General features: G+C 36.7%; 2 protein-coding genes across 2 annotated transcripts in view; both read right to left on the reverse strand.

Moving 5' to 3' along the window:
• Window positions 1-159, reverse strand: part of cdc14ab (cell division cycle 14Ab) — a 45,295-nt gene extending 45,136 nt beyond the window's left edge. The window contains exon 1 of the mRNA XM_081384125.1: window positions 1-159. This exon is cut by the window's left edge and continues 289 nt beyond it. The gene's annotated coding sequence lies outside the window, so the exon portion shown is untranslated.
• Window positions 160-2,785: 2,626 nt separating this feature from the next.
• On the reverse strand, window positions 2,786-9,139 carry rtca (RNA 3'-terminal phosphate cyclase). Its single transcript, XM_081384970.1, has 11 exons — window positions 8,697-9,139; window positions 8,452-8,552; window positions 7,667-7,810; window positions 7,083-7,206; window positions 6,932-6,990; window positions 6,703-6,844; window positions 5,483-5,604; window positions 5,336-5,394; window positions 5,002-5,096; window positions 4,811-4,915; window positions 2,786-3,678 (listed from the first exon to the last, which is right to left on the reverse strand). Exons 1-11 carry the CDS (start codon window positions 8,739-8,741, stop codon window positions 3,580-3,582), a joined length of 1,095 nt encoding a protein of 364 aa, XP_081241096.1. The 5' UTR covers window positions 8,742-9,139; the 3' UTR covers window positions 2,786-3,579.
• Window positions 9,140-9,802: the final 663 nt, after the last annotated feature.

A 9,802-nucleotide genomic window follows, 5' to 3' on the forward strand; every position in this document is an offset into this window, starting at 1 on the left:
TTCAAGGTTCCTCACGTTACTTTTCCGAACGGAGTGCACTAATGTGACGTTTCTTCCTCCGGATATCGTTCCAGGTTGTCACATAATGTATAATATATCTATGCTCTGTAGAGCATGCTGGCTATTGTTGTGTTTTTGTGCAGGTCCACATGCTGCTGTGACGTCATGGAAAAGCTAGTGGACAAGAAGCTAATTGTATTGGGTTTCATGAAGGCGGTGAATGTGCTTGTGAAAATGAAGAGTGATTTCACTGTGTTTTCAGGTCAGCTATTGACACAGTTTTCAAGAGGTGATCAATGTCAAGTAGACAACTTACCGTACACCCATAAAAAGGATCCAAAAAGTGGTTTTCACCATGAGAAAAGTGGTTTTCACTCCTCTTCGCGGGATGTTTTTATTCGCGAGTGACGCGAAAAACAAGAAGTAATCTAGAGCGAGTAACGGGATGCGAATACACTTCGCGTTTGGTGTGAACACACCATTAGAGTGTCTAAAGTGTAAAAGCTGTCTGAAAAGAATTGTTTACTGGTACAACAACATCTATTATAATATAATACAATATTATTATAAATAAATATGTAATATAGAAGGCCATTAATGGAGAACACTCTTCATTCACTTATGTGCCAAAATAACTAAAGCTAAAACTGAAATAAAACTTAATATAAATAGACATATAAAAAAAACACAATGACAAAAACACAAAATTACTCAAACTTTAACGTAAATTAAAATGAAATATCAATGATACTAAAATAACACACACACACACACATACATATACATACATATATATAATACATATACAGTACAATGCAAAAGTCTTAGGCATGTTAATACCGTTTTAAACGCAAAGGGTCGTTACACCATATTGATTTGAATTAGTTAATAGAAGTTAAATCATAAATAAATTCAATTTGTGGTTTTATTTTTGAAAGCATTCTCACTTTACAGCATTTTAACACAAGTGCCAGTACTTTTCACAGTACTGTAGCTTTGCAGGAAGGTTTCTTGTGTGCCTTGATTGATACTCCATATGTTGCGTCATATTCATTAAAAAATATATATTTGTAATAGATTTATCACCATGGAGTTTCATGCTTTGGCAAATACAGCGTGGTCATGTTATCCATCCTGTCACCATATCTAATCTAATGCGGTGCAAAGTCCGTATATTGTCATTAAAAACCAACATATTCATTTAATTAAAAAGTTATGCAAGCTCTACTCCATTGAACGTTACAGGTATAATGCCTAATCATTAAAATAATGTAATGCTATAATGTCTAGCATTAATCATTATGCTGCATGTCAAAGTAGGTTATGTTTAAATGTGTCATTGTCTGATGTCATCTTTGTGCACCAAACCACAAAGTCATAAAACTCATTACTTTGTTCACTCAGCTCTGACAGCGTTATCAACAGCCAGATTTATGTACATGCATAAGACAGGGCTGTATATTATGTCTGATTTTTACATAACCTTTCCCAGGCAGACTTATGTCAGTAACTTTTTGTAATAATCTGAATTATAATTGTAATTATAAAACTTAATCTAAAAATATTTACATAAATATATTTATATATATATATTTAAATAATCAGTTTTAAATCCCAATTATTAACTTAATATAAAAACATAATATATAAATAAATGTAGGCTATATACATACATAAAATGTTTTTACATTAATTTGCTTGATTACTCAGAATATATATATTTTTTTGTTAGTAGCTTCCAATAATTAATAAAAAAGTTGCTTTATTTTATGATTGTCCGGTATAAAGAGACGAGACGTAGGCTACTGACATATAAAATAAAAACATGATTGTGATAGCCTTTATGATTTGTCTGATTTCTTCAAGCGTTCATATTTACCATGTTTACTATGGTAATGGTTAGCATGCATAGTCTTTTGCATCACGTAAATACTTTTATGTTATATGGGTGATCAGAATCTACATCGGATCACAAACAGAAACTTTAAACATGAAAGTGAGTTTTAAGACTTTCAGACAAATATGCAAAGATTTTCGCCAGTAGCTTCATGTATTTTTAGTATTGATTTTACCTTATTTTATCAATTAAAACATCCAAACTTTAAAATGAATCTCAAAATCTCAATCACAAAATGAACGTTAAAATAATATCTAAAAAATGAACTCAAAATTCATTAATTTGTTTGATCCTCCAGACCATATGCAAAGATTTTCTTTTCCGCTTTGCCAGTGTTTAATTACTCCCCACAGCAACAGATGCACCAGACAGCCAATGATCAGACTGACGGCCCACTGAATGTGGTTCACAAGCCACACCCACCGCCCCCCGCAGGGAGGCTTCTCGTTTTAACAATGTAGATGTGCCCTTTCCAGACCCAAGGGCTCTATGCATATTCACGCATCATCACATGGCTTCCCCTATTCTCTTCTGCTCCCTGTATTGTCCTGGCATCTGCCGGCAGTAATTGTTCCAGCCTGGAGCACAAAGGAGCCGAGGGAAGAGACTCCAGTTGGACCGGTAACGGCGAACACTTGTAGGCTGTCTCTAGGGTGAGCTAAATGTGAAGATTTCCACTATAAGCCGTCAAGTACTTTCACTTTAGGCAAGTGGTTTATATGAGAGTGAGCCATATAAAACAGCTTTAAATGCCTGAGTGTTCTTTAACACAGACAAATGAATGCGAACGGTAGTCAACGCCTGAATTACATAAGAACAGTACACTTTTAAAAGAGCACACACACTGGTAAATGATCGATTTAAAAAAAAAACACAATCAAAATAGAATATTGTATGTCTATCACTCATTTTATTGTATTTTTCTCCTCAAAAAAAGAAAAAAGTTATTTAATGCAAATAACAAAAGAACATGGTCACCTAAAGTAGCCCCCAAAAAAAGCAAAAATGAAAACATAAAAAAAATCTGAAATCCCATCTTATAAATAACAAACCAAGAATGAAACATTTTCAGAATTCAAATGAAAGAACTTCAATGGAAATAGAATAAGATGGCAATGGAAATTTCGGAAATGTGTTTCTTACCAACACAACGACTTAAATAACAAATACAAAAAAAAAAAAAGCAGCTACATGGAACCAAAAACTTGGATGGAAAACTTTTCCCTCCACGTACACACAGTGCACTAAATTTACAAGTGACATACATGTATTTTACTACGTCCATGCAAATTGGTTAAGCTATAGTTATCGTTAACGACAGACCGCAGTATCGAAAGGGTTTAATGAAACTTTAAGGCTTGTGTTAGCGTGCGGAAAGCAAATTTGTCAGGATTGGGCGAATATCGAGTTCAAAACTATCCGAATGTGACATTTTCATTACAGTGTAAGGCAATACCCTGAGTAACAACGAAAGTTTCAGAGGGGGACACAACAGTCGTAAAGGACAAATATGTACTGACCTGGTGGTCAGCACAAAAAAAAAGCTAATCTGTAATCGAAAAGAACGTAAAGATAATGAAGTGATCTTTACGTCATCCGGTCGGTTACAGTAGTAGTGTGTCTCTGCTACAAGTCCTCCTTATCTTGGCTGGGGACAAGCCAAGGACGACGGATCTGTGCGTTTACAAGCCAGGATTGGTTGTGCCCACTCCCTGGCACTCGATAATGTAGGTGTCGGTGTTGCCTGGCTCATCCTCTGCTTTGCGTATAACAAATTTCGCCTGTAAAAGAAAGAAAATTTTAGTAATTGTAGTCTCCTAGTTTTTCAGGCCCTGTTTACACCTGGTATTAAGATGCGTTTTGGTCGATCGGATCACAAGTACACGAGGGAGACACATTCCCGTTTACACCTGGTGTTTTAATCCGTCTCTTTTGTCCACTTTCAACCACTTCTGTCCTGATTTCTTCGAGGGGAGGGTCTATGGGCTTTTTCAGATCTTTCAATCTAATGGACGAAATAAGCTCGTGTAATTTACATATGAACGCGCCCGGAGACAACAGGAAAACACACAGAGAGCAGCAGCTTTGGTTTCTGCTCTGACAGCCACAAGACCACACCAAACGCTGTGAGTGACTGTTAGAAATCAGGAATAGCGAGAGAACATTGTGCTTGGTACATTTTTTTTATCTTCAAACCAAGCTTGGGTCTTCAGTCGACAAAGTTTAAATGCCGTCTGGCTAGCGGGCTTCCATAGTGTTTACGCAGTAGTTCAGTAAGCGGAGAGTAGGAGGTCTTTAGTGGCTGTGCAAAACTACCTCGAAAGTGGACAAGCTCAAAACATTTAGACTCGATCGACCAAAACACACCAGGTGTAAACGGCCTAAAACAAAAGTGCTTATAGGGGTTTTCACACCGAAACTATTGGCACAAGTAGCAACTTTTTGGCGTGTTCGCACCGCAGGAACTAGGAACGATTTTAGTTCTAGGAATGCCTTTTGGGGGGGAATAAATTAGCTCCTACTTCAGAGTAGGGTCTAACCCAAAACAATAGGAACTACCAGTGACGTAAGTGTATGTTGATTGGCCAAACGCATGCCATATGAAACACTGGCACCCGCCATTTTTAAAAAGCCATGTAAACATCCATGAACATGGAAAACAGGGATAGATGGACTGACGCCGAAGTCCAGGCACTTCTCAACCGACAACGGCGTCCTCCATCCTCCAGTTGCTGAATCTCGCACTTGAATGACATTGCTGTCGGACCGCTTAAGTCACGTCAGAGTTGCTACTGACAACCAGGAATGCAACCAGGAAAATGTTGTTCTTGGGGGACCGTCTGGTGGCTAGTTCCTATAACTGAGCTCCTTATGATTAAGCCACTTATGAGGTGTGTTCATGTCTGAACTTACGTTCGTGAGCAGCTCAGCGACGTGGATTGCCGTTTGCGTGTGGAGAGTGACCGGGCCCGTTCGCATTCTGGATGTGCCGTTCGCCAAGGCCATGAAAATAATAAGCTGTAAAAAGATACATATTATTAGTCTCCAGACGAGCGCGTATTTGTTATGTCGCTCTGAAACAGTCGAGTGTTTGTGCGTCTGACCTGATCTTGCAAGAACTCATCCACGCAACCATTATGTCTGATGTTCCTTAGCAACATTTCAGCAGCCTCGATGCCAACTTTGTCAGCATACACGCCTGGGGAAAAATAGAGGGAATATGAACAAAACAATCAAATTTTCAATTAATATGACCAAGTTAAGGAATGAATCATCCAATTAATGGTAGGGGAACATATTGGAACACATTGTCTTCTTGTTCAAACTAAAACTGAAAGCAGAAATGAACAAGCTTTTCTTTGTGACGTATCGCCCTCTAGTGCCAAAACTACGATACTGAACTAATTCTTTAGGACTGGGCAGCCAGACAACCCTTACCTTTTTTGCCAAGAGCTGACCCTGCAAATATGCAGCCGGTGGATGATTCTGCAATTATTCTGCCAGGAGACAGAAAATACACAGACGTTAGTCAAAATGAAACCCTCAAACAAATTCTACGGACGGCTTGAGATAGGATGTACTCACATGATCCCGTTGCCGTTTCCACAGGCCTTGTCCTTCTCTTGCAGAGACTGAATGTTGATGTAAAGGTCCTTAATTTCTTTCCTGATAGTGCGAACCGCTGCCGTGGACATGTCCTTCGCCAACTGAACATCAAGAACAATCAGCCGAAGTTTACAGTTAAGTTACTTAAGAGCTGTTGGATTGTTTTATAAACACCAATGTCACTTTCTCCGAACAATGCTGATTAAAAGTCATTAAACAAAGCATGTTGTGGTTTATATACTTTTTTCAAGGATTTAATCCTAGATTAGTGAGATAATTTCTTTCCACAATGAGTAAATAAAACAAAGGCATGTCCAGCATTCTTAAAGGCCAGTTATGAAAAAAGAAATGTAAATTATGTAGCGAAGTAAAAAACAACAAGCAAAACGTTGTGGCTAAGAAGCTCCCCTCCAATACTAGTTATGAAAAACGGTAAAAAGTAAAGAAAAAGTAAATAAATGAACCATGTTTTCTTTTTTTCCAATGCTAGTTACTTTGGTAAATGTATATGTAGCGAAAAAAAGAAAAAAAAAAGAAAAGCATGTTGTGGTTAACGAGCCATTTACAGAAAAAAATAAAAACTAGTTACGAATACAGAAATGTGGTAACCATAAACTATGTTTTTTTTCAATGCTAGTTACTTTGTTAAATAACATACGCTAAATTAAAAATAGCAACAAAGAAAAGCATGTTGTGGTTAAGGATTATTCTTCCAACGCTAGTTACAAAAATAAGAAAAAGAAAGGTAAATAGTGTAGCAAAGTTAAAAAAAAACTAAAAACCTGTGTTGTGATTTTTTCCAATGCTAATTTCTTTGTTAAAAATAGTATAAGTTGCAAAAAAAACTAAAACAAACACAAAGCAAATCATGTTGTGGTTAAGGAGCTTTTTACAAAAAAAAAAAAAAACTATGAAAAAAAGCAATGTAAATTTGCAGCAAGGTAAAAAAATAAATAGGTAAAATAAGCATGTTGTGGTTTAGGAGCTTTTGTCTCAACGCTAGTTAAGAAAAAAACAATAGCAAATAATGTGGCAGAGAAAAAAAACTAAATCGTAGTAAAAACAACATATTGTTGTTTCAATGTTATGTAGTGAAGCCATCTTTTTAAAACTGTTGTCAATTAGCGTAAGAAAATAAAATAACAAATTGAATAGTTAAGCTAACTGAAAAAAGAAAAAAACAGTTAACAGTCTTATACCTTGAAGGGAAGTACTCCAGCAACAAAGGCCCTTCCATAGATCTTGGTGATGTTTCCTCTTTCGGTCAAGTTGATGGGACTCAGTTCCTTCACAGGGTTCACCTTGATCACCACCTCACCACCTCCCTTAGGATAGTAACCTCTGTTTTCAACAAAAAATAGTTTGAATATATTTCAGCTTAGCACGATTACAATCAAATCAAACTAAACCAAAGTCACGCTTAAATACCTCATTCTTAAATCGCAGTCAAACTGAACTCCGAATCTCTCCATGATTGGTTTGAAGACCTAGGAGAGATTAGAACATCATTGCCATTGAAGTGAACAGAATTAGAAGGACGTCCAGTCTGGTCCTGCCCATTGCGCAAATATACACGTACCTTCATTGTGTAGTCGATCTGAGGTGCCATCTCAGCATTGGTTCCTCCCTTCAGGCACAGCTCGGACGGACCATGAGCAAACAGGGCGCACGGCAGCGATACCTGCATCAGCAGTCCCACGCTCCTACACGAGTCACGACAGACGACAAAAGTAGACTTAAGACCCATTCACACCAAGAATGATAACTATAATAACATCCACACGAATGCATGATATCATTCTGTTTATTATAAGCACGTGCTAAGTTTATGTTGTCTGTTGCTTTAAAAGCTTGAGCTCTGTAAAGCTGGATTCTGATTGGCTGTCAATTTTTTTGTCGTATCAGCTGGAAAAAATCATTGTGAAAGTGATATAGTTCCTCTGTGCCATTATACTTATAGTTGTGGAATAGACTCTTGCTATTCTTTTACATTTAGAATAAATTTATAAAACTATATTTTTTTCGTTATCGTTATCATCCTTAATGTGAGGCCAAAAATTCTTCATCATGGTGTCGCAAATTTGTGTAATTTCAAGTTTGAGAGGACATAAGGCATTTTAAAATATCATGAATGTACTGTTAAAGACTAAAAATGTTCCTTACCCGGCCGTCTGTGTGTCGGCGATGTGATTCCCACCCTTAATTTTCCCAGGAGTGAGCGTTATTTCAGAGGATCCCACTGTGGCTCCCTCCAGATTGCCGTTGCACATGTCTCTCACCAGTTCGAGACCTGACAGATGCTGAGGCCTGGTGACGTTGAATAGGGAGGGGGAGAGTGGGGGGGGGGGGGTTTAGGGAAAACAATTGAAGAGAAAACTAAGTGCGTGCATTTCAAAATCCACTCATTTCGACCAAAAGAATCAGAAATGCTCCATTTATCGACAGAAAATTAGACCTCACATTTTGAGGTTTAATAAGTTTTTATAGGAGCTGCATCTTTATATTTATATTCACAAGCAGCCAAATCATTTACACAACAAAGAAAAAGAAGGGTTATTACAGAGCTCTGATAAGAATCCAGACCTTTTAAAGGAAAAACATGAAGAATTACATGGAAAGTAGCCATGTGCTTCTGTGGCAACTAACAAAGGGCCCCATTAAAAATTCATGTAAAAAGTATTTAATAGCCTATTTGTGGGATAAACAACGGTATAACACAACTTTACTTCATAAACAGTCACATTTCTATATGGTTGACTTCAATAGTTAAGTGTAAATTAAGTAACTGGACTTCAACAACCAACTTTGCTTTGTTTCATGATTCACTGTTGAAAGGAAAGGGGGGGAGCATAGTGAGCATGTTAGACATATAAAAAACTACTATTTTAATGTACATAAAGCCACATAGAAATAATTATATAATGTGTCTAAAACTAAAATTTCCGTACCTCAAACCCGGGGTGCTTCTACCCGCTCGGATTTTATTTATTTTGATTGACGCCCCTTGGATGCAGCTCAGCGCCGCAGACACCCTCAAAATCTGTCCCCCCTTTAAAGAGAAACACCGAGAAAAATGTTTTAAATAATTAACGACAACTACTACATTTAGTTCTTGCGATGCCATTTTAACATATTAAATATTGAAACTTTAATAGGAGATATCAAACAAAAAGCCTCGAAAATGAATACTCACCCCTTCCATTACACTTCCGTCCATTTCGAACGTAGTTGCGGCCATTTTCGCGAAAAGCGAGAAATTGTTACGATGTATCAAAGTGCGCGTGATGAGCGACGCGCGTGTGGGAATAAAAACAGAGACAGAGCGCGCGACTTTCACACTGTATGAAAGTTAATATAAACCGGCAAATGACCACAAACAATGCCGCGATAAACACGAACTTCTCAACAAAAGCTGCGGAACAAGGGAACAGTCCTTTAGAACTGAAATAAGAACTAAACTTGATGCGCAGTTGGGATGATTCAAATAAATAAAGAATGAGTCGACTTCCCCACAAATTTGATTTCAGCGAATTTCCCGGACACGATCACACTCTCTGGCAACTAGTCTTGCCAGTCACTCTGCTATGGTGGACGAGCTTTGGACATGCGCAGATGAGCGATGTCCGATTCGTGGATGAATCGTTCTATTAAATCGGATCTTTTTATTGAATCATATGAATCGGTTCACTACACCGTTTGGTTCATTCTAATATGACTGAGCGGTTTCGAGTGAACTAATTGATTCATTAAACTGAGAACCGTCTCTTTTGGATGGAACATGTCCGATTCTTAATGAACCCATATCTGATGGATGTGCCGATACAAAGACTTATATATATATATATATATATATATATATATATATATATATATATATATATATATATATATATATATATATATATATATATATATATATATATATATATATATATATTAAAGGGACTTTGGTCTATACCACTAGCAATTTGTCATTAAAATGGTTTTGAAACCCCCTGATTTAACCAATTCGTGCAATAATTTACATTTATTTCTGACACGATATTTTTCACATGCAGAGTTAAAACAGCTTAGTATTGTGGATAATCTGAAATAAAATAAACTTTTAGTACATGGCACCGAAAGAACATCTTTCTTTCTTTCTTTCTTTCTTTCTTTCTTTCTTTCTTTCTTTCTTTCTTTCTTTCTTTCTTTCTTTCTTTCTTTCTTTCTTATACATATATAATAAATTTATTTTTTTAATTTTGAACTATTTATTATTTCTATTATTTCATTTAACTGTTCTATTCAAAGTTTGTC

This window comes from Scardinius erythrophthalmus (genome assembly GCF_964197995.2).
Source record: "Scardinius erythrophthalmus genome assembly, chromosome: 14".
NCBI classification, from domain to species: domain Eukaryota; kingdom Metazoa; phylum Chordata; class Actinopteri; order Cypriniformes; family Leuciscidae; genus Scardinius; species Scardinius erythrophthalmus.

What these genes read in the sequence shown, in the direction of transcription:
- rtca (XM_081384970.1), bottom strand. Translation starts at nt 8,741, where the DNA reads ATGGCCGCAACTACGTTCGAAATGGACGGAAGTGTAATGGAAGGG. An exon ending in AGATCGACTACACAATGAAG is followed by an intron (nt 6,991 to 7,082) that starts GTACGTGTATAT and finishes AATCTCTCCTAG; the next exon opens with GTCTTCAAACCAATCATGGA. An exon ending in ATGAGTTCTTGCAAGATCAG is followed by an intron (nt 4,916 to 5,001) that starts GTCAGACGCACA and finishes ATCTTTTTACAG; the next exon opens with CTTATTATTTTCATGGCCTT.